The sequence below is a fragment of the Lissotriton helveticus genome, chromosome 5_1 (assembly GCF_964261635.1).
Source record: "Lissotriton helveticus chromosome 5_1, aLisHel1.1, whole genome shotgun sequence".
NCBI lineage: Eukaryota > Metazoa > Chordata > Amphibia > Caudata > Salamandridae > Lissotriton > Lissotriton helveticus.
Window position 1 is genome coordinate 222,398,527 of NC_136065.1, and position 22,153 is coordinate 222,420,679.

At 47.6% G+C, this 22,153-nt stretch overlaps 1 protein-coding gene across 1 annotated transcript in view; it reads right to left on the reverse strand.

Annotated features, from left to right (window-relative positions):
* Window positions 1-466: 466 nt before the first annotated feature.
* Window positions 467-22,153, reverse strand: part of UAP1L1 (UDP-N-acetylglucosamine pyrophosphorylase 1 like 1) — a 149,872-nt gene continuing 128,185 nt past the window's right edge. Inside the window, exons 8-9 of the mRNA XM_078642046.1 lie at window positions 14,565-14,631; window positions 467-1,321 (exon numbers count right to left, since the gene is read on the reverse strand). Coding sequence (XP_078498172.1) covers window positions 1,235-1,321; window positions 14,565-14,631 — 154 coding nt within the window. The 3' untranslated portion in view covers window positions 467-1,234. The remainder of the gene's footprint in view (window positions 1,322-14,564; window positions 14,632-22,153) is intronic.

A 22,153-nucleotide genomic window follows, 5' to 3' on the forward strand; every position in this document is an offset into this window, starting at 1 on the left:
GAGTTAAATAGCTCAGTGCTTGGGTTATTTATGTCTGTGCTGCAGCCCCAGCCCGGGTCATAAATCTGACAGAGCCCGGCTTATTATCAGGCCCTGCTATCTGCAGCCCGATGATAATGTAAAACAAACAGCCTTCCCTTAAAATGAAAATGTGACCCTGTGCTTAGTTAGAAATTAACTCAAGGCTGCGAGCTACTCTGAAGGGGTCTTGGAGCTATTGGTAGCCTGCGATCGACTGGTTGGAGGCACCGGATGTAGAGCATCTGTGTATATACTGCCGCCCCTCCCCCACCTCCCCAGTATGAACATATAGGTATAAAGCCCTCTTTATGGAGCCCCACCTCCAATTCTCCAATTAACGTTCACTGTCATTCTGCTGCTACAATAACTCCCCTTGTCCCCCCTCCTGCACACTCTGCCTACCCAGTAATGTAATACCATTTTCCCACTGCTCTCACACATCCGATTTCCGTTTATTTTCGATTTATTCCCCTCTGTATAATGCATCACAGCATGTTTCAACAAAAACATTTAAAAAAAATCACAAAACAAAAAAGGTAGACATTGCCAATGCTGATTGAAAAGATATACATCGTTTAACCTGCTTCTGAAGGACATCGAACATTTTTGAAGACCAGGAAGCATTAGTATAATCACAGCTCCTAACAGGAGCCTGTATCAGAACACTGGTATTCTCTTGATAGAAGCAGTTGAGGCACGTTATTACAGTATTCAAGGTTGTATGATAACAATGCATTGATTTACATTGTAAAACAGAACCTCTGCCAAGGTTTGTCACAAAGTTTTAAGACCTTAAACATCCTTAATCGTGTATTGAGAAGCACTTGCAATTCTACAAAAGAGGCAAGTAAAAGCAATAAGCAAATCCTTAGGGACGTCATGACTTGTTATTTCATTGTCACAGGTTACTTCTAAAGTTCATGAGACAGTCCGTCTCGTCCTCGACTGGAGGAAGAAGTCACAGTACTGTTACATTCCTGGCCCAGAAATGCAGAGATATAAAAGCCTTTGGTAAAAACAGTTAGAAAGGAACGTACATAATGGTTCATTATTTTTCCACTCAATGGGAAACAAATTCTGTGATCCCAAGAATAATTTGGCCCAAGTTTGAGATGATATGCATTTTCTAACTTGTCATTCACAACAAGTCATTCTTCGAGTGCAGGTAGAGGTCCTCATACGAAGGTTCCACAAGAAAAGCTAGACACTGTAGTCAAGCATTTTCCATCACTTTAGCTTGGTTTTTAACAACTATGAATGGGGAGGTAAAATCTTTGGCCTTCATGTATACGTCCAAACCCTGAAAATGAGGAAACAGTAAGGGTGGATTAGTTTGTAATATGGAAACACTTCAGATCAAGAAACCTGACACTCTAATGAATTTGGTGTCCATTTAGGACTAAAAACGTTTACAATAATTCTCAATGACAATTGAAGAACAAGTTACTTACCTTTCGTAACACCTTATCTAGTAGAGAATATCTAGCTGCAGATTCCTTACCTTATAATCATCCCTAAGGTGTCAGACTGGACCCGAAACTTGTTTAATGAGCAGTACCCCTGCGCTTTGTAGGTAGTGTTGTTTAGCACCGTGTGGCATCATCCGTGCCAGCAGTGACGCAGGCAGTGCCAATATAGGCAGACAGCAGTTTCTTTTCACGATTTTTCACTCCAGAAGTGTGGAACCACGAAGAGTACATACTACTGGTGTGTGAAAACTAGGCCCCTGAAAGGGGAAAAGCCAAGTCTATAAATCAGTTCACAAATAAGGGAGGAGGGATGGGTCGTAAGGAATCTGCAGTTAGAGTCTCTACTAGATAAGGCGTTACCAAAGGTAAGTAACTTGATAGAGAGTTCTAGCCGCAGATTTCTCTTAGATTAGATAGTTAAGCAATACCTCACCAGAGTAGGGCCTCCGAAGTAACTTCACACTAAAAAGTCCTGCAGGACCGAACAGACATGGTGCCGTCCCTATGGACTGGACTGTCCAGGCAGTAGTGCTTGGTAAATGTGTGTAGAGATGCCCACGTTGCTGCCTAGCAGATGTCCATAACCGGGACTCTGTGTGCTAACGCACTGGTCACAGCTTTGTCTCTAGTGTAATCAGCATGCAAACCCTCAGTGGGTTGCTTCTTGGCCAATGCGTAGCAGATTTTGATAAAGGACATGATCAATCAGGAGATTGTTAGCTTCTGTACCATCTTTCCGTTCTGGGCTCTGACATACCCAAAGCAGAGTTGGTCGTCAACACGCAACGCTTTGTGGAATGACAATGCTTTTTTTGTGTCCAGCCGGTGGAGTTGCTCCTCTTCCTGAGAAGAATGAGGTGGAGCATAAAAAGTAGGCAGGGTGATGGATTAGCCAAAATGAAAGAGTGACCATTTACGGAAGGAAGGAAGCTCTAGCACGAAGGACCAGCTTGTTGGGAAGCTGTCGAGGTACAAAAGCTTAGATGGAACTCAATGACCCTGCAGGCAGATTTTATTGCCACTAGAAAGGCAATCTTGATATTAAGGAGTCCAATAGGACAGGTGTGTAGCGGTTCGAAGGTAGCGCACATTAGAAAACCTAAGACAAAATGTAGGTCCCACTGAGGCATGATGAAGGGTGAAAGTGGGAACAAGTGTTGAAGACCTTTCAGAAACCTATGTGCAATAGGGGAATTTAAAAGGGATGGCTGATCTGGCAACCGCAGAAATGCTGAGATGGCAGAAAGATAGCCTTTTAAGGTGCCCAAAGCAGAGCTCTGCCGGGCAAGAGAGAGAATACAGAGGATGACCTGAGAAAGAAGAGACGAAAGGGGGTCAACCTGTTTTTTCTGCACACCATGCTCCGCCATGTTCCAGCCTGATCCAGTTGCCCACCTTTTAACAAGTGACACTGCCCCTGCCTGTGTTTTCCCCCTCACTGTCCTCCTCCCAACAGTAGGCCCGCCTAGCCCAGAATCTACTTAATGCAGGCCACAGCACTGCCTTGCAGCGAGTGCACTGCTGGTGAGCTGAAGGCTTGCCAAAGGCAAGCCCATTTGTGCCCGTCCGCACCTGCACCACACCCAGTCCAGAAATCCTGGCCGCACTGCCATCCAACCCAACATGACAACCACAGCTGCAACCGCAGTCAACAAATGTCACTACTACTCCTATGCGACCTTAACAACACACAACAGAAAACACGCTGCTGCTGCACATACAACCCAGCACCACAGTAGCAGCTTTCTCCAGCAAGTATTGTGATTTCACCTCAAACACCTCAGACACTGAACCTCCAAACATCCAACAACACCACCATAACCACCAGTCCGCACAAACTGTCTGCCATGCTCCTCAACGTCCAATCCTTCTGGAAACATTCCACTGAAATCTGGGACCTACTCAACAGCAACACACCCAACCTTCTCTTCCCGACTGAAACATAGCTCAATCCAGCCTCCAACCTGGACATAGCCGCAGCGATCCCGCCCACCTACAAAATCATACACCAGGACCAAACCCACAAACCAGGCAGAGGACTTGCGACCATCTACAAAAACACAGCTGACTGCACCACCTCCATGGACAGACACCAATCTCACTGAACATCTCCACTTCAAAATATGAACAGACCTCTTAAAGGAACTCTCACCTACTGTCCCCCGAGTGGAATTCTGCAACCACATTGCAGACTTCATCGCTCCTTTCTCCATCAGATCAACCAACTACATCCTCCTCGGGGACCCCAATTTCTACCTGGAAGACACCACAGACTAACTCCACGGCCCTCCTCGACAGCCTCAGCAACCTCGTACTCACCCAGCTCGTTCAAGGACAACCCACACCGTAGGCCACTCCCTCAACCCTATTTTCTCTTCCAACAACAGGATCAACACCACCCACACCCACACTCACATGGACTGACCACCATACATCATACATCTGCCCACCAAGGCACCCCACCAGAAAAACCCAAAGCATCATCAAGACACTATTGCAAAATAGCCAAAGAAAACTGGACCAAGAACCTACAGGAATGCCCACCAAACCACACCGGAAACCTCAATGCTGACACCAAGCTCTTCAAAAAATAGCTCGTCAACCGTACTCCTCCCACTAGAAACAAGACCTACAAAAACAGCAAACGACCCAGCTGGTATAAAAACAACCTCAGGGGGTCCAAGCACCACTGCAAACAACTTGAGAGAAAACGGAGACATGGCAAAATCAACAGTGCAAGTTCCACATATAAAGCGGTCTTCAACCTCTACCACCAACAACTACGAGACGGAAAGAAAAAGGCTCCAACTCTCAAACGTAAAAGCCAACTCTAACAATGGCAAAGAACTCTTCACCACTGCCAAGGAGTTCTCCAATCCTGCAGCTGCCGTCATTATCCCATCCCAAGCACTCTACAAAACCTCTTAAACTTCTACGAACAGAAGTTTGGCACGATCTACAACACAATCGACCCACAGCCTACAGATATGAACTTTCCCGACTAGTCAGATACCTCCTTTACCGCTAAACAGCTAAGCAACTGGAAAACCCTCTTGAACGAATAAGCCACCGTCCTGATGCATACCATTCCACTAGGGAGCCCCCCTCAGACCCCTGTCCCCACTTCATATACACACAATTGATGGCCGGAATGCAGAATAAATCAAAACATTCACCCCCAGTCAAGAGATCTGGGTTAAATCCATCATTCTTTTGCTCACCATGCCACCCCAGTTTTGACCTGGCCATATGCAAATCAGTCTTGACCCTGTGCCTCATGGGAACAGTTAAGCCCGAACTGCCAAGCCAGGTCCTCCCTGTACCGGGAAGAAGCATCCTAGGATCGGTTTCGGGGTTTCACCCCCCTCTTCAGCCAGGATAGCTTGATTCCAGTGGCACAGTGAACCAGGTACCCACGTCTGGGCATATCTAGCGCACTTAGGGCGAGAACGCAATAGACACACAATTGATGGACAGAATGCAGAACAAATCAAAACATTCACCCCCAGTCAAGAGATTTGGTTTGGGTTAAATCCATCATTCTTTTGCTCACCATGCCAGTTTAGACCTGGCCATATGCAAATCAGTCTTGACCCAGTGCCTCATGGGAACAGTCCAGCCGTGCTCTCCAGGCTACTGGAATCAAGCTATCCTGGCTGAAGAGGGGTGAAACCCTGAAACCGGTCCTAGGATGCTTGATTCCAGTCCAGGGAGGACCTGGCTTGGCATTACGGGCTGAACTGTTCCCATGAGGCACAGGGTCAAGACTGATTTGCATATGGCTGGGTTCAAACTGGAATGGCACGGTGAGCAAAAAAACACAATAGATTTAGGCCCAGATCTCTGTACTGGGGTGAATGTATGACATTGTTCTGCATTCTGTCCATTAACTGTTGTTTTTCCCACTTCATATACAGCCTTAGAAGAAACATCATCTCCCCCGAGCTCACAGCTATCAACAACACCTCCATTACCACTTCCACCTTCCTGTCTTGCTGGAAAAATGCAGAAGTCAATGCCCTGTTGAAGTAACCAACAGAGGACCCAAACACCCTCAGCAGCTACAGATCCATCTTGCTACCGCCTTTCCCTGCTAAAGTCATTGTGAAAGCCATTAATACCCAACTCGCAAACCACCTGGAACTCCATCAACTCAGACAGCTCAATCAGGCGTTCACACCAACCAGTGCAGAGACAGCCCTCATCTTGGCCACCAATGACATCGGAAGCATCCTTGACAGAGGAGAAATGGCAGCACTCGTCCTCCTCAACCTCACCGCAGCTTTCGACACGGTGCCCCATGAGTCACTCATCATAAAGCTTTAGCACTTGGGTATCTGTGGATCGGCCTAGGGTAGATATCCTCCTTCTTCAAGGGTAGAACTTAACAAATTAGACCCACCCCCACCTCAGTACCCAAGAAACTCTTCTGCGGAGTCCCCCAAGACTCGTTGCTCAGCCTAATGTTCTTCAACGTCTACACAACTCACCTCGTGGACAGAGTCCACATCATTAACATAATATTCTACACCGACAAACAGCTCATCTGCTCCCTCATCGACTCAATCATTACCGCCAAAGCAAAGTTCGCCAACTGCATGGAAAACGCGGATGCTTGGATAAAAAACACACAAACAAAACCGAAGTCCTAATCTTCTGCAACTAACACTCCCCCTGAGACGCCTCTTGGTGGCCCCACCCACCCCTGCGGACCATGCCAAGAACCTCAGCATCATCCTGGACAGCGACCACTCCATGAGCGGACAGATCAATGCAGTCTCCTCACCATACTTCCACATCCTGCGAATGCTATTCAAGATTTTCAAGTGGATCCCATTGAACACCAGATAATGGTAACCCAGGCTCTTATCACAAGTAGACTAGAAACGCCCTCTACATCGGAATCCCATATAATGTCCCACGCAGACTTCAAACCACCCAAAACTCAGCACCAGAATCCTCCTGAACATCCAATGAAATAACCACATCTCTCCACACCTCAACAATCTCCACTGGCTCCCAGTCCAGGAAAGATGCAAGTTCAAGCCACTCACCCGCACCAACACAGTTCTCTACAACAACAGTCCAACTTACTTCAACTTATACCAACGCCTCAGACACCTTCGATCTGCGTCCCAGGCAAGAGCGCATCAAGAAGACCAGAAGCGGAGGACACTCCTTCTCATTCCTCATAGCTATGACCTACTGTGACCTCCTGAAACTTCAGAACTTCCACTATGGACTTCCGAAAGGAACCCCCAGACATGGCTCTTCCAGATGAAGCAGATATGATCTCCTTCTTCATCCTCAGGCCTGCTCTACCCAGCGCATGACATGAAACAAGACATGAGACAAGACACTACATGACACCAGACAACACCACATGAAACCAGACAACACCACATGAAACCAGACAACACCACAAGACACCTAAATCATAACAAACATAACATACCACAAACTTGCCCCAACAGCAGGTGTACACCATCTTGGTGGAGGGATGCCTGACTGCCAAGATGACATGGCAAACGTCGGGCGGAAAGTCGAAAGCGGTCAAATGTTACTGCTCCATCTCCACGCATGAAGGTTGAGAATTGACAGGTTTGGGTGGATGTAGGAAGATGGCCCTGAATATACAGTCATCAACAAAATTGGAGCAACAGAGGGAAAATAGCCAGGTTGCCCTCCACTCACAAAGTCCATACAGCAATGACCTGGTTACATAGAACACTGCAACTTTTTAATGTTACATCAACAAAAAATTAACATTTGTATACTCCTAGGTTAGGCTACGCTTGTTTATCAGTTGTGCCCATCTCCAAGTGTTCTTTCCTAAAAGTTTTAAGGTTTGTCAACCAACCGCACACAAGGCCACATCAATTAAAGAAAAAAGGAGAGGGAAGTCAGAAAGTACCTCACGTAAGCACCATCCATAGATCTACTGGTTGGTACTCACCAGTTAACTCACGTTGTCATCATAGGTAGCTTTCAAGAAAAGAAAAGGGGAAAGAGTTTTTCCCCCCGTCTTTCAATTGTGAGAGAAAAGGTGAAGAGAAATAAAGTGTAGATGGTCATATCATCCATCAGCACCACGTAAAGTGTGAAAGAAATTTTCTAAAGAGTTGTGGCCCTCTTTTTTCATACATACTTTAATTTCCAGTGTCAATCAATCAATCATTTGCAAAGCGCACTACATACCCGCGAGGGTCTCAAGGCGCTGGGGACCGCTACTGATCGAACAGCCAGGTCTAGAGTATCCTCCTGAAGGACAGCAGGTCTTGGGTCTGTCGTAGGCTCAGTGGGAGGGTGTTCCATGTCTTGGCGGCGAGGTGGGTTGAGGATCTCCCACCGGTAGTTGTTCTTCAGATGCGCGGGACGGTGGCTAGTGAGAGGTCGGCGGAGCGTACCTGGTGGTTTGGGATGTAGAAGGAGAGCAGTCTGTTGAGGTAGGCTGGGCCGGTCTTGTGGAGTGCCTTGTGTGCGTGGGTGAGGAGCTTGAAGGATATCCTCTTGTTGACGAGGAGCTAGTGCAGGTTTCTCAGGTGGGGGGTGATGTGGCCGTGGAGTGGTACGTCGAGGATCAGTCGTGCCGATGTGTTTTGGATGCGTTGTAGTCGTTTGATGAGCTTGGTCGGGGCTCCCGCGTGTAGGGCGTTTCTGTAGTCGAGACTGCAGCTGACGAGGGCCTGGGTGACGGTCTTTCTTGTATCTGTCGGGATCCATCTGTAGATCTTGCGGAGCATGCGGAGGGTGTTGAAGCAGGAAGAGGAGACGGTGTTGACTTGCTTAGTCATTGAGAGCGTTGAGTCGAGGATGGTTCCCAGGTTGCGTGCGTGGTCGGTGGGTGTCGGGGCTGCCCCCAGTGCAGTCAGCCACCAAGAGTCGTCCCAGGCTGAAGGGTTGGAGCCAAAGATGAGGACCTCCGTCTTGTCGGAGTTCAGCTTCAGACGGCTGGTCTTCATCCAGTCGGCGACGGCCTTCATTCCTTCGTGGAGGTTGGCTTTGGCGGTGATGGGGTCCTTGGTGAGGGAAAGGATCAGCTGAGTGTCGTCAGCGTAGGAGATTATGTTGAGGTTGTGCTGTCCGGCTACGTGTGCGAGCGGGGCCATGTAAATGTTGAACAACGTCGGGCTGGGGGAGGATCCCTGGGGTACGCCGCAGATGATCTCGGAGGCTTTGGAACGGAATGGAGGAGACGGGCGCTCTGGGTTATGCCCGAGAGGAAGGAGGTGGTCCAATCCAGAGCCTTGTATCGGATCCCTGCGGCGTGGAGGCGTGCGCATAGTGTGCGGTGGCAGACGGTGTCGAAGGCAGCAGAGAGGTCTAGGAGGATGAGTGCTGCGGTCTGATGTCGGTGGTGGCGATGAGGGCAGTCTCGGTGCTGTGGTTGCTGCGGAACCCTGACTGGGAAGGGTCCAGGATTCTGTTTTCTTCGATGTATCGGGTTAGCGGTCTGTTGATGGTTTTCTCAATGACCTTGGCCGGAAGTTGATGATGTCTCTTGGGTCTGCTTTAGTTTTTTTTGAGTAGGGCGTTGATCTCGGCGGGTTTCCAGATCTCTGGGAAGGTCGCGGTCTCGAGGGAGAGATTGATGACGCTGCGCAGGTGGGGTGCGATGGAGCTGCTTGCTCTGTTGAAGACGTGGTGCGGGAATGGGTCTGACGGAGGGCCGGAGTGGATTGTGCGCATGGTCTTGATGGGGTCATCGATGCTCACGCTGCCTCAGGCTAGCAGGGTGTCATGGTCGATGGTGTGCGGAGGGTCTGTTGTGTTGCTGTCTGTTGGGGCTGTCTGGGTGTTGAAGCCATCGTGGATGTCTGCTATCTTGCGGTGGACAAAGGTGGCGACGGAGTCGCACAGGGCTTGCGACAGCGGGATGTCGGTGTTGGAGCTGCGGTTGGAGAGTTCCTTCACGATGTTGAAGGGCTCCTTGCTATTGTGTGCGTTGTTGAGGCGGTCTTCGAAGGAGGTCCTCTTGACCGCCCTGATGAGGTGGTGGTGGATGCGGATGGCGCCATTGTGTGCTGTGTGGCTGTCCGGAGTTGTTCACTGTGCCATTTCTTTTCTAGTTTCCGGCAGGCTTGCTTGGAGCCTAGGAGTTCTGGGGTGAACCAGCTGGACCTCTTGCTGGTGTCTTTGTGGGGGGGTATCTTCAGCGGGGCGAGGGTGTTGGCGCAGTCCTCGATCCAGCGTCGGAGGCTGTGGGCAACGCTGTCGGTGTTGGTGTTGGAGAGTTCGGTGGGTGGGCTGAGAGCGAGGTTTGCATGTAGTTGCTCTTCTGTGATTTTGCTCCAGCAGCGGCGGGGGATCTGTTGGGTGCGGTGGTGTGTGGTGGGTTTCTGGGAGGCGAAGTGGATGCAGCGGTGGTCGGTCCAGAAGAGTTTGGTGGTGTGGCTGACGGAGGCGTGCAGGCTTGAGGAGAAGACGGGGTCGAGCGTGTGGCCGGTGGAGTGGGTGGGCGTTGTGACGAGTTGCTTCAGTCCGAGGTTGGCGAGGGTATCGATCAGGGTTGTGGAGTTGTTGTCGTTGTTGTTCTCAAGGTGAAAGTTCAGGTCTCCGAGGAGGATATAGTCGGAGGAGGTCAGGGCGTGCGTGCTGATCAAGTCGGCGATGAAGTCGCTGAACTGGGGGCAGGGTCCAGGGGGTCGGTAGACAAGGGTGCCTCTGAGGGGGGAGTTAGGGTCTGTGTGGATCTGCAAATGCATGTGTTCGGCGGTGCTGAGCGCGTCGTCGGTGCTAGTCGAGACCCTGATGCTGTTCTTGTGGACGATGGCGATTCCTCCTCCGACTCGGTTGGTGCAGTCTCTGCGGGTGATCTTGTAGCCGTCTGGGCGATGTCGGGTGCGGAGGAGTCGTTCAACCAGGTCTCTGTCAGAAAGGCGACGTCCGGGGATGTTGTGTCGAGCAGGTCCCAGAGATCGACGGCTTGCTTGCATGCTGAGCGGGTGTTCAATAGTATGCATCGGAGGTGGTTGGGGTCTTTCTTCACAGGTGGTTCGTCGGCTCTGAGGCTGGTGTAGCTGCAGTTCCAGCAGGTGAAGGGGCCGTGTGTGCGATTCGGGGCAGCCTTGAAGCAGGTGTGGCTTCGTCCGGAGTTGAGAGCGTGCAGAGTGCTGGCGTCGTAGTGGCGGCGGTCGTCGTGGCGAGTGCGGGGGCCAGGGGTTCTGGTGCTGGGCGAGGTGTGGGGGCCAGGGGTTCTGACGCTGGGCGAGGTCCGGGCGCAGACGGGCTTGCCTTTGGCGCGCCAGCGGCACGGCCACGCTGTGGCCGGCATATATGGGGAGGTGGGAGGGAAGAGGAGCAGCTGGGAGGCCAATGGGTAGTGGGCAGTCAGGGGGGCGGGCCGCAGCGGCGAGGGACAACGAAGGTAACAGAAGGCAAAAGGGGCACAGAAACGAGGGAAAAACAAGTGGCACAGAAGGCAGAAGGGGACAAAACAACGAGTGGAACAGAGGGCAGAAGGACACAAAAAACGAGTGGAACAGAAGGCAGAAGGGCACAAACAACGAGTGGAAAACAAGTGGCACAGAAGGCAAAAAGGGCACAGAAATACCGGAAAAACGAGTGGCACAGAGGCAGAATACAGAAATACAGGGGCAGCTAAGAACAGACGGCAGAATGGGCAGAGAGGCACAGGGGCAGCGAGGGGACCAGAAGGGAAAACCGGGCAGAGACATGGGGGCAGCGAGGGGTACAGAAGGAAAGACCGGGCAGCGAGAGCACGGGGACAGCGAGGGGAACAGAGGGAAGAAAAAGGGGCACGGACCACGTACAGGCAGCGGGGGAAGACAGACAACAGCAGACACAACAATGAAAATACAGGCAATACAATAAAAGCAATAAAGCGGAGGATGAACAAACCTACCTAGGGCCTACCACTGGCCACCAGGGATGAGGCGCAGGTGGTAGCCTGCAGGTGGTGGAGGGCCTCGAACTTCCTCAGCAGCGGCAGCTCGGGCAGGGAGACACAGGTGGTGCTGTGCGGAGGGGGAGCGACCTACCTGGTGGGGTCAAGGGTCGCATTCAGATTAAAAAGAACGGCATGTTTAGGCCATCTTTTTTGGAACGGCTGGTTACAGGTACTGGCAGGTAGTAGCCAATGGGCTACTTTGCCTTTAAGGCGACAACACCCTTTGTATGTGCCCTCCCTTTGGGGAGGAGGCATCCCCTAACCTGATTGGCTAAAATCCTTCCATCCAATATGGAGGTTTTTCTAAGGAGGGGAGTCACTTCAGCTCTGGACACCTTATGGGGTGGTCCTGGCTGGGAGGGGACACACCTCTCCTGGCTACAAATGTTCCCGCCGACCTTGCCACCAAATGTGAGGCTTGGTCAGGGGGGCAGCAACTCCACTAGCTGGAGAGGCCTTGGCTAGCATATCTGAGGGCAGGAAGCCTTTGAGGCTCTTTGCCCTGAATGCTGTTCCTGCTTGGGGGTAGGTGTGAAGCACCTCCACCCTAAGCAGCCCTTGTCCCGACCCAAGAGAGCACCAGGACTCTCACCTCAGGGGGTCAGAACCATGTCTGTGTGTGGCAGGCTGGTGCAAACCAGCCAGCTGTACACGAGGGAGTTTGCCATTTTTTAGCGGGCATATCCCAGATGCACCTCTGACTGCATTTTGTAATAAATCCAACACTGGCATCGGTGTGGGTTTATTAGGCTGAGGAGTGTGATACCAAACTCCTTTGCATTCAGTAAAGCCATCATGGATCTGTGGAGTTCGTAATGACAAACACCCAGCCCATGTACTCAATATGGCTCAACTGCACTTACAATGTCTGTGAATGGCACAGACACTGTAGGGGCACATTCCTCATGCAGCTATGCCCTCATCTGTGGTATGTGAGGCCTGTTTAGGGGTGAGTTACCCATGCCACAGGCAGTGGTTGGGGGGGCATGGCAGCCAGAGATGTGTGCCATGTCGACTCTTAAGTTTTGTCTGCACCAAAAACACACGGTCTGCAATGGCAGTGTGTATGTGTTTGGTGAGGGATCTCTGAGGGAGGCACAATACATGCTGCAGCCCTTAGAGACCCTCTCTGGTCACAAGGCCCTTGGTATCACTGCTACCTTTTACAAGGTAGGCCAGAGATGTGCTAATGGTGGAAACAAAGGTACAGTTTGGGGAAAGAACAAAGGCCATGGGAACCTGATTGGCAGGGACTCAGGGCACATTCCGTCAAAGTGCATCAGAAATCTGGCAAAAAGTGGGGAGTTACAGCAACAGAAACAGAAACCAACTTTCCTAAAGAGAAGACCTCTCCCCTGTTGCTGCGGCAGAAGATCTTCCTGAAGGGACAGCCTGATTGGAGGACCGATGGCCATGCTCAACAGCTCAGGATACCACTCTCCAAGCCCAGTCCGGAGCCATAAGGATGACTTGCGCTCGTCGTTCCTGATATTCTTGAGAACTCTGGGTAAGAGTATTATGGGCGGAAAGGTGTACATGAGGCCTGAGCTCCATGAGATGAAGAGTGGAGGAAATTGGGTACCCAACCCTGGACCATTTCCTGTTGCCTGGTGTTCTCTTATCTCTACACTTGGGGTCAGTTGAAAGGCGCTGTCTGGACTATACAACCTTCCAATTTGTCATCTTTACTCTCAGCCACAATTGGCCAGCCTCATGAAGACCTGGCAGGCTCGCCTGCAGGTGGATTATGATGAGGAAGACTGGACAGAAATTTTGGAGGCCCTAGAACGAGGAGTCCGTGAGGCTTGGATTAAACTCTGTCTTTTTAAGATCCTTCAGGGCTGGCTCTGGACCCGGGCACAGCTCCAGGCTTCCTACCTCATTCTGGCTGTTGGCGATATGACCATGCGTCCTATGATACTGTCCATATTTTCCCATACCGTCCCACCATACACCCCTTCTGGAGGTCAGGAGAGTATATGTTCTTGAAATCTATCGATGTGCCCTCGCCACTTCCAGACCCCCTAATTCTCCTCCATCATTTATCGGACATTCCCAAATTGACCTGTCATGCTCGCCGATTGCTCGTACCTGCCCTTACAGCTGCCAAAATCAGTATTTTGAGACATTGGGGCCCTCCACAATTGCAGTCATATGAGGAATGGCTTGCAGAGATGTACAAGATCGCATTAGATGAAAAGATCATTTACAATTTAATGGACAAAAGAGATACTTTTCTTGTTATATGGTCACCCTTTTTGAAAAATACCACCCTCTTCCCACATAGTTTGCGTAGACTCTTGCGTAGACTCTTATTTCTTCCTCTTTTTAATCACTGTACTCACAACCCCTCCCCTCTCTTTCTTCCCTGCTTTGTAGTTTCCATCTTTCTTCCCTTTTCTCTGTCCTTCTTCCCTTTCTCTCTTTACCTTCTTCCTTTTATAGCTTTATTCTCTCACCGTCTCTTCCCTTTTCTATCCCTCTTAAATATTATATACAAGTAGTTTTGGTGCACGTATCATAATCAACATTTATATCTTTATATGGTTATAAGCTGGACTTGCATGTCCCACTATTTGCGGTTATTTCTTAATATTTAAGTTTAACAATACAATGATAGATAAGGAAAACAAACAAAAAACAGTTGGTACCTGTTAGGCAAGAATGCTGACAAACATGCTTTTCAATGCACAAACAAAACGCAAGATGTAAATGTTTGAAAGGTCATTGGTTGAGTTAGTAACTCTAAATAGCAGACACGATTTTAATGCATGCACTGGAACACAAAAAGGTACAGAGACAGAAAGAACAGGAAACGCAAGCAAAATGAGGGGTGTTGTACCTGTCAAGTCAAGAGAGAGATTAGCACAAGGTCTAAATGTCATTATTTGAGAGAGAAAAAAATGGCGGATGAGATGGAGGGTCAAATTTTAATAAGGGAGACCTGCTAACCTTGTTTAACAGTAAGGTACTCACTAAGCCACAAAATGGAATGGAAAGTCTGCATCTTCACAAGAGATGTAAAATGTTAACTGAAGTGCTACAACAGAATCCCATCGTAGAACAGGATATGTGTCTTCATAAATAGATCACAGTGGCAGCTTGAGGATCCATGAAACACAAAATTAGTCCATGTGTCTAAGTAAACTACACATCGTGCTCACCTCTCCGAAGTAGGACACTAGTGGAGAAATCTCACAGACAGCTGGAGGATCTTCATTTTCAGATAAACTAGAGGAAAGAATTGAAACAGTTAAAACACAGGATATTTATGCATTAGAGGAGACCATAATATTCAGAATATCATTTTTGACAGACTTAAAAATAACACAATCGCCTCGGCGCTTCAGATGGCAGCAGGGGGCTTTAAATACCTGGGGGTGTTTCTGTCAGAGATTCCCGCGGTCACCTGGGAACGAAACGTGGCACCAATCTGGGAACAGACCCGGACAGACATTAAAATATGGTCCTGGATGCCCCATACCATATATGGCAGATCGGCCATTTTTAAAATGGTGGCCCTGCCTCGGCTGCTCTACCAGTTGCAAAATTATCCCTATCCTATTACACCTCTTCGGTTCAAACAAGTAGACTCCGTCCTCGGGCCGTTTCTTTGGGTGGGCGGCCCGGTCCGGGTGACGCTGCGCACATGCTTTCAGTCAATGTATTGTGGGGGCTTGGCGACCTCCGATGTCCTCTCCTATTACCAAGCTTCGCATCTCCTAGTATTGAATGAATAGTGGTATGGAGACAGGGGGTGGTGGGGGGGTGGTGGGGGGGGGGGGGGGGGATCCGGCATATGCCCGGGAACGGCTCCTGATGGAACCCCATACGCTGCACACTCTACTATATGCGGCACAGAGGCGTAAGGCGCTACCACCTGCGACGCAGGTGTTTTTTACTATTTGGAGGCAAGCTTTGCGTCGGATGGGGTGGTGGCAGACCCTGACCGAAGAGACTCCCCTTTGGCATAATGGCCGCCTACCTGGCCTAGCAGCATTACAAGGCTTTGCAGGGTGGGACAACATCGGGATCTCTAAATTGGGAGATGTCATGTCAGGGACGTCACTCAAGTCATTTCAGGAGCTGAGCACAGAGTATAATATGCCCCGCACCCAATTCTTCCGCTACCTACAGTTCCGGCATGCTCTGGCCCCACACCTGGAGGGACTGACCTCCCTTCCGGAGTTTAGCCCCTTAGAAGCTAGGGTTTTCATGGGCGATATTGAGACTAAGAAAATATCACGCATTTACCAATCCCTGATTATACACTGCTCCTCCACCTTGCAGAAGTTGAGGGAGACCTGGGAGGAAGATATTGGGACACTGGAGGAGGAGGATTGGAATGAGGCCCTAGGAAGTCCCAGAGGTGCTGCCATATCAGTCCGCCTGAGGTTAATCCAATTTAAATACCTACACAGGGTATACTTCACTAGGCGAAGGCTGTGGCAGGCGGGCTTCATTGTATCCCCGGATTGTACTAGATGTGGTAGGGAGTGGGAACTTTCCTGCATACGGTGTGGAGCTGTAGCCACCTAGATAGGTTCTGGAATGGGGTTTGGAATAGCCTGGATGAAGCACTCGGTGGGTGCTCCCGCGTACGCCGCGTCTCGGCCTTCTACATGTGTTGGATGGGGGGTAACCTCTACAAGTGACACTTATTGTTGCTTGGGCTTACAGTGGCCAAGAGAGACATAGCCAGGGCGTGGAAAGACCCAAGGGCCCCGTCCCTAATAGCGTGGAAGAGGGGTCTAGACTTTTGCATGGAGCTAGAGAAGCCCATATTTCTGGCCCGGGGATGTCCTCTCAAACACTATAAAATTTGGCGGCGGTATTCCGACTTCAGGGGTATATGGCTCGAACCTCCGCCAGAACAAGACCCAATACCGGATCCATGAGAGTGCTATGTTGATGGATGACTATATATTGGGGGTGGGTTGTTAATGGTTTCGATTATGTTCATCTGTTCCCTATGCACAAACTCTGATGGATTGTGATGTCACATATGTGTATTTTTTGCCTGGCAGAAACCTCTGGGATACAGAGCTCTGTGATTTCTTTGTGATCTGTCAATAAAAATGTTTACAAAAAAAAATAACACAATCCAGTTTCCTTTGATTGCATTGTTTCTTTCCCAACTTGTACATTTGACAAGAGATTGGCTTTTCCTTTTCGTGCAAGTGCAGTTTCATGAGGGGTGGAACCACAGATTTTGAATGTGTGATTGTGAACCCTTTTGACAATCCTGGTCTACTTCCGTATTTGTCCAAATCTTATCCTCATAACAAATCACCATGTGCTGTACGTACCCCATCACATAAAAAAATGCATGCACTTCTCAAATACCACGAGACACCTCAAAGTACTTTCCTGGAAGCATCTCAAACAGAACAATTTGCAACAATGTGACGTACAGAGAGGTGCAGACTTTGTGCAAATGATCTTACCTCCAGAGAGCAGCATACAAAACACTGGCGCACATTGCAAGCTTCAGCCTCACAGGTCTCAACATAACTGCTTACTCAAACACTATGCATGTACTATACACCTCTTTATTTAAACAAAAACACAAGAAATGCCAACATTTTGTTTACAAAACACCGCAATGATCAGCACATCCAGACACAAAACAATACACTGCTTTTCGCACACAAACTCCTCGAACTTTCAAGGCCCAAAAGGGGTAGAGGAAACGTCTCCCAACTTCCATCGACAACAAGGCATCCCTGAATTATAGCTGCATATTTTCCACAAGCAACTTTTTTATGAGCTGGGACCAATAGTTTCGGGAACTAATAAATCCAATGAAGTAGGACTAAAACTGATTTGCATATGGCTCATCCTGTTTAGAGTGGCGTACTGGGTGAGAAAAGATTGGCTGGAACACAAGCAATTATCAAAGGCTGAAATTAACCAAAATCAGATTCAAAGAAATAGTTTATTAACATTTCCGACATATATCCTCTGGCTGTTGGACCTTATGTAAAATAGAAAAACATAGGTGTCGCGAAAAAAACAAAATGCAAGACCTACTTAAAACAGTTGATGATACTAAGAAAGGTGTCACGGTCTTATTCACAGCAACAGATTCTTACATTTTTTTTATAAGGGAACATTCTCTGATTGTTTACCACTTTTACAGCCAGAGAAATAAACATCAAATTAGATCTTGAGGACGCCTATGTCCAAGCACCCATTCATTATAAGATTTGAAGTTCTGCAGCACTGCTAGTTAGCTGCCCTGCTGACTAGATGCCAATCAGCTTCAAGGGAGTTTACCAAATGATTAGCAACCACTAAGCACACCTTTATAGAGTGGGACTAGAAGTCTAAACTTAAACCTAATAAAACAGGCTAGAAGGTGCACAATCCAGGAGAAAGCATCTCAGCCAGTCGGCACCAGTACTCCATATACCACCAACATTTACCTGGTAGTATAAACAAACATGTTGGTAGACAGAGCCAAGTAATCTCAACTAAAGATGGATTCCGTAGAAATTAGAATAGTTTTCAGTTTCTCAAAGTGACATGACCACTTTGGAGCTACGCCCTTTTATATCTTCTGGGAACTGCAGTGTTTCCTGGGAATAGAAACTCTTTATCAACACCTAGATAATCAATGGATTCAAGCTGACGATTAGTGGACAGATTCCTGCTGATGCCAAAAATGAAAGAGGATTTGAAAAAGCAGACAAAAGAAATGATCAAGGTCATCACCTCCAGGTACTACTACCTGGACTCCGCAGGGTTGAAAATTAATTCTTCGAAAGCTTGTGCACATCACTGCTGGAGCACAGAGTTGCAATTTTCACAATGTGATTTTGTTTAGAATTCCAGTATCAAAGGGTTAAGTGTTAACCTGGCTCACAACCAATAGACTAGTCTTGGAGATCAGTATTTACCTGGATTAAAGAATATAAAACTATGGATAAGAACTAAATCACTCACAGGAAACCGAAAATGTCCTTAGGTAGCCGTCATACAGGCCCACCACATGAACAAGAGGCAGACTGTGTACAGGTATAATTAACACAAACTGGCAAGAGAAGCAAACCTATGATTCTTGTACCACCACCCATTCACCCTTCAGTGCTATACCAGATGAGAGTATCAAATTACATGTTCACCCCAATATCCCTGGCTTTGGTGAGTCCGACCTGGTTTATGTACGTATTGCAGATGTTTCGGCTATGTCAAAACTTATAATAACCAATAAAACCATCCACAGTAAGAGATACAGCCCTCATCAATATAAACAAATAACACTGATAAACTGCACAAATAAAAAAACCATTCAAAGAAAGGAGAGTGAGAAAGAAGGAGTCATTTGTATTTCTTTCAAAAAGAGCCAACACAACAGAACTTTGTTATGACAGAAAGCAGCAAGAAAGACTGGTCTAAGATTAATCTGCTCGAGTTTTGTTGTTTAAGGATGTCACCAAAATATTACGTGTTCTTCCCTTCGTTTCCTCCAGTTTTGTATGCTTGTATTAAAAGTGCAGTGCTTTGAGGCATGTTATAGGCCTGATCTAATAATATACACTGTAGAGAATCTGGGAATAATAAAATTATATTTGTTTTTTTTGGCATTGTTTAATTGTTTAGCTGATGGTGAAATGGACTGACTTAAAGTGAGCCATTTGCCATGGATACACTTGGAAGCTATGAATGCCCACAGAACACGAGCACCACCTTAATATAGTCAGGCAAAGAGTGCAGAAAAGCAGTGGTGAGCATGCTTTAAAGCATCACGTTTCAGTAACAATAGAAGGCAGGGCTACAAATTAACCCTGTATTATTCAACATTATAAAGGTTTCACAAGGTACTATACTGCTGTGACGTTTGACCACCAATAATATGTCATAATATTCAGTAAGGAGTAGGTGAATGGCCCCCAAGTACAGCCAGGAATTTGTTGGTTAAGACATTTGAATATAGCACTATTACTTTTTCAATCCATTATGGTCCTGTAAATCAGACAGAGTCCTGACAGAACGGTAAACAACCTTTACAACGCGGTCAAAACACCGCGGTGCCATTACGACGCATCTTTTACAACGCAAGTCGTTACCACGACTTGCGCTGGGCGCTCTGGACTAAGGAATAGTAGATTTACTATTCCAACACCTTCCCTACTGTACGTAGGCTGGTGTTGGAATAGTAAATCGTACTATTCCTAAGTCCAGCACCCTACAGTGCAAGTCATGGTAACGACTTGCGTTGAAAAGATGCGTTGTGATGTACCGCATTCATTTTGATCGCGTTGTATCATCATACATTCCACAGAACAAGTGTGAGAGGAAAAGAGATGTGAGAAATGGTAATGACTGCAATACACACTTCCAATGGGAAGACACTAAACACCCAGCATTATTTCTTTAAATATGTGCTTTATAACAATCACTGCTAAAAACAACGTGTTTTATAAACACTGGAAACGTACTGGTATGGTCTATTTTGGGGGTTAGGCAGCTGAATAAACACCGATTAGCACTGATTTCAATAGCTTTGAAAAACACTGAAATTCACAAAAGAAACCCACTGAAGCCTACAAATGTTGAATTATCCTTTGAAAATGTTGATAGCACATTCCAGACCTTCATCAAGACTTCATGAATGGCCTACTCGGGAAACTAAAACCAGCATTCACAAGTTACACAGACAACAGACTAATTGACCTTAGGGTCAGGAGACTGGTATTCAAAGCTTTCTGACCAATTACAGGTTTTTGCTGAAGGTAACCTGTCATTCTCCGAGCAAGTTATGCACATTAAAAAAAAACCTTCTAAAATTGCATTCTTGGCGATCCACTGTTCAAAATGTATGAAGTCGATACTCTGGAGCCCCTGAAGTACCTAAACAAGTAGAGGGATTTGCTACATCACTCTCATTCCAGGTTAACAAGTTCTTCGTAGTCTAGCCCACAAACCATGTCATTCAATTAAATATTCAAGCTGGAGGAAAAAGAATAGCATTACCCTTTTTTTTGGGGGGGTTTAAATCTTTTTTTTTATTGTCATTATTGTTATTAACACATCAACATTGCATGACAAAAATACATCTTTTGTGTGAGTGACTCCCAATCTCGTTGATGCAGTTACATTATATAGTGGGCAACACAGCAAGTATAATGTGATATTTATCTAAGACACAAGATAAAATAATACTAACATTCCCCAACTCCCCTCCTTCCCGGTACTCCGAGTGCAAACTATATGCGTATCGATTTTACGAAGGTATTGTCAATCTATGTGTCTATTATCGGTAGAGGTATCTATTCCGTATTTGTAAGTCGGAGGATGTGGAGGTATTTTGGGCAGGTAACCTCCCTGAATTCCGTAGACAAAAGAGTAAGGAACGGTTTCCAAACTTCTCCGAAGGAGGACTCAGAATTTGCAAGAGTAGCAGTTATTTGTTCCATCCCTAAGATACACCAGACCCTGTGCAGCTATCCTAAATCCGTAGGTGTTGTTTGCGTCCCCGAGTGAGCCAATATGTTCTAAAGCGCCGCGCCCAGGGCTAGTCCCATCCGTCTTACTTTGTGGGACTTAAGTGGGTAGGTTAAGGGGTTAGGGAATCCCAGGACCCTGTATGCTGGAAACCTTGGAATCTGTGTGTCGAATTGATTATCTATTTCATCTAGAATCTGGTTCCAATAGGATGGCAGACTGGGGAAGTCCCATAGCAAGTGTAAGACGGTACCATCTGCCCCACATCCTCGCCAGCAAGTTGGGCTGCGATCAGGATTTCCGCCGTTAAGGCGCACCGGTGTCAAATACCAATACAGAGCTATTTTAGTAGCGGTTTCAATACTGGATTTGTTGCGCCCTGTGTGCCTGCCCTATAATAAATCTCTCCCCATTCTTTACTAGACAAGCCCTCCCTATTTCTATTGCCCAATGCTTTTGGCTAGGTGTCGGCTGCGGGGGAGCTGGCTGACGGCATTGAATAGAGTTTGGAGATCAGTCTCCTATCTGTTGTTTTTGTGACCAGCCATTTCTCATAGTTTGTTAATCGGCGGGTAACTTGCGAAAAAGTACTGGGATGGAACAACCTGGGTTGTATCTGTAGATAGCACAGCCTTTCGATCTCTGGTAGCGAATACTGTTGTCATAATTGTACGAAGGGAACAAGTCCCTCTACATCAAACATGTGCCCTGCTGCACTACATGGTGTATTATGACGCTGCCAACCCTTTGCCCTCCAGGCCTGGGGAAAAGTCTCTATTCTCAAATAGGGGGGGTCATGAGGGAGGGGAATGAGGTAAGGTCTCTTCGAGTGGCAACCCTATCCCACACCTACATCACCGTCCTGCTTTATCCTCTTTTAAAGATTGACAGGTAATTAACCTTACCAGCCTAGGGAACACAACTTCTAATTAATATGGTTCGCTCAGAATCGGATCATAAAATGCTTGCAAGAAGAGTAAAGGAAGCCTGGCAAGCCATATGTTGAAGGAAGTAAAGACCAGGCCTCCTAATACTTGTGCCTGATCTGCCTCTTCTTTTATCGGTTAAGTCATCTCTCCATAAAAGTGAAGGTTTTGGTTGTTTAGTATCAGACATGCTTCTTTGAGTGGACAAGTAGTTCCATTTTGCAGTCATGTGACAAAGGTCACTTGCAGAAAGACTGGAAGCTAAACTCTCTCAGTGAGCACAATCTACAGTTCTCCAGTGAGTCGCACAATTAAGTTTCCAGTGAACTACATTTTCCCTGATAAGCTGAATATCCTACTCGATCTCTAATATGAGG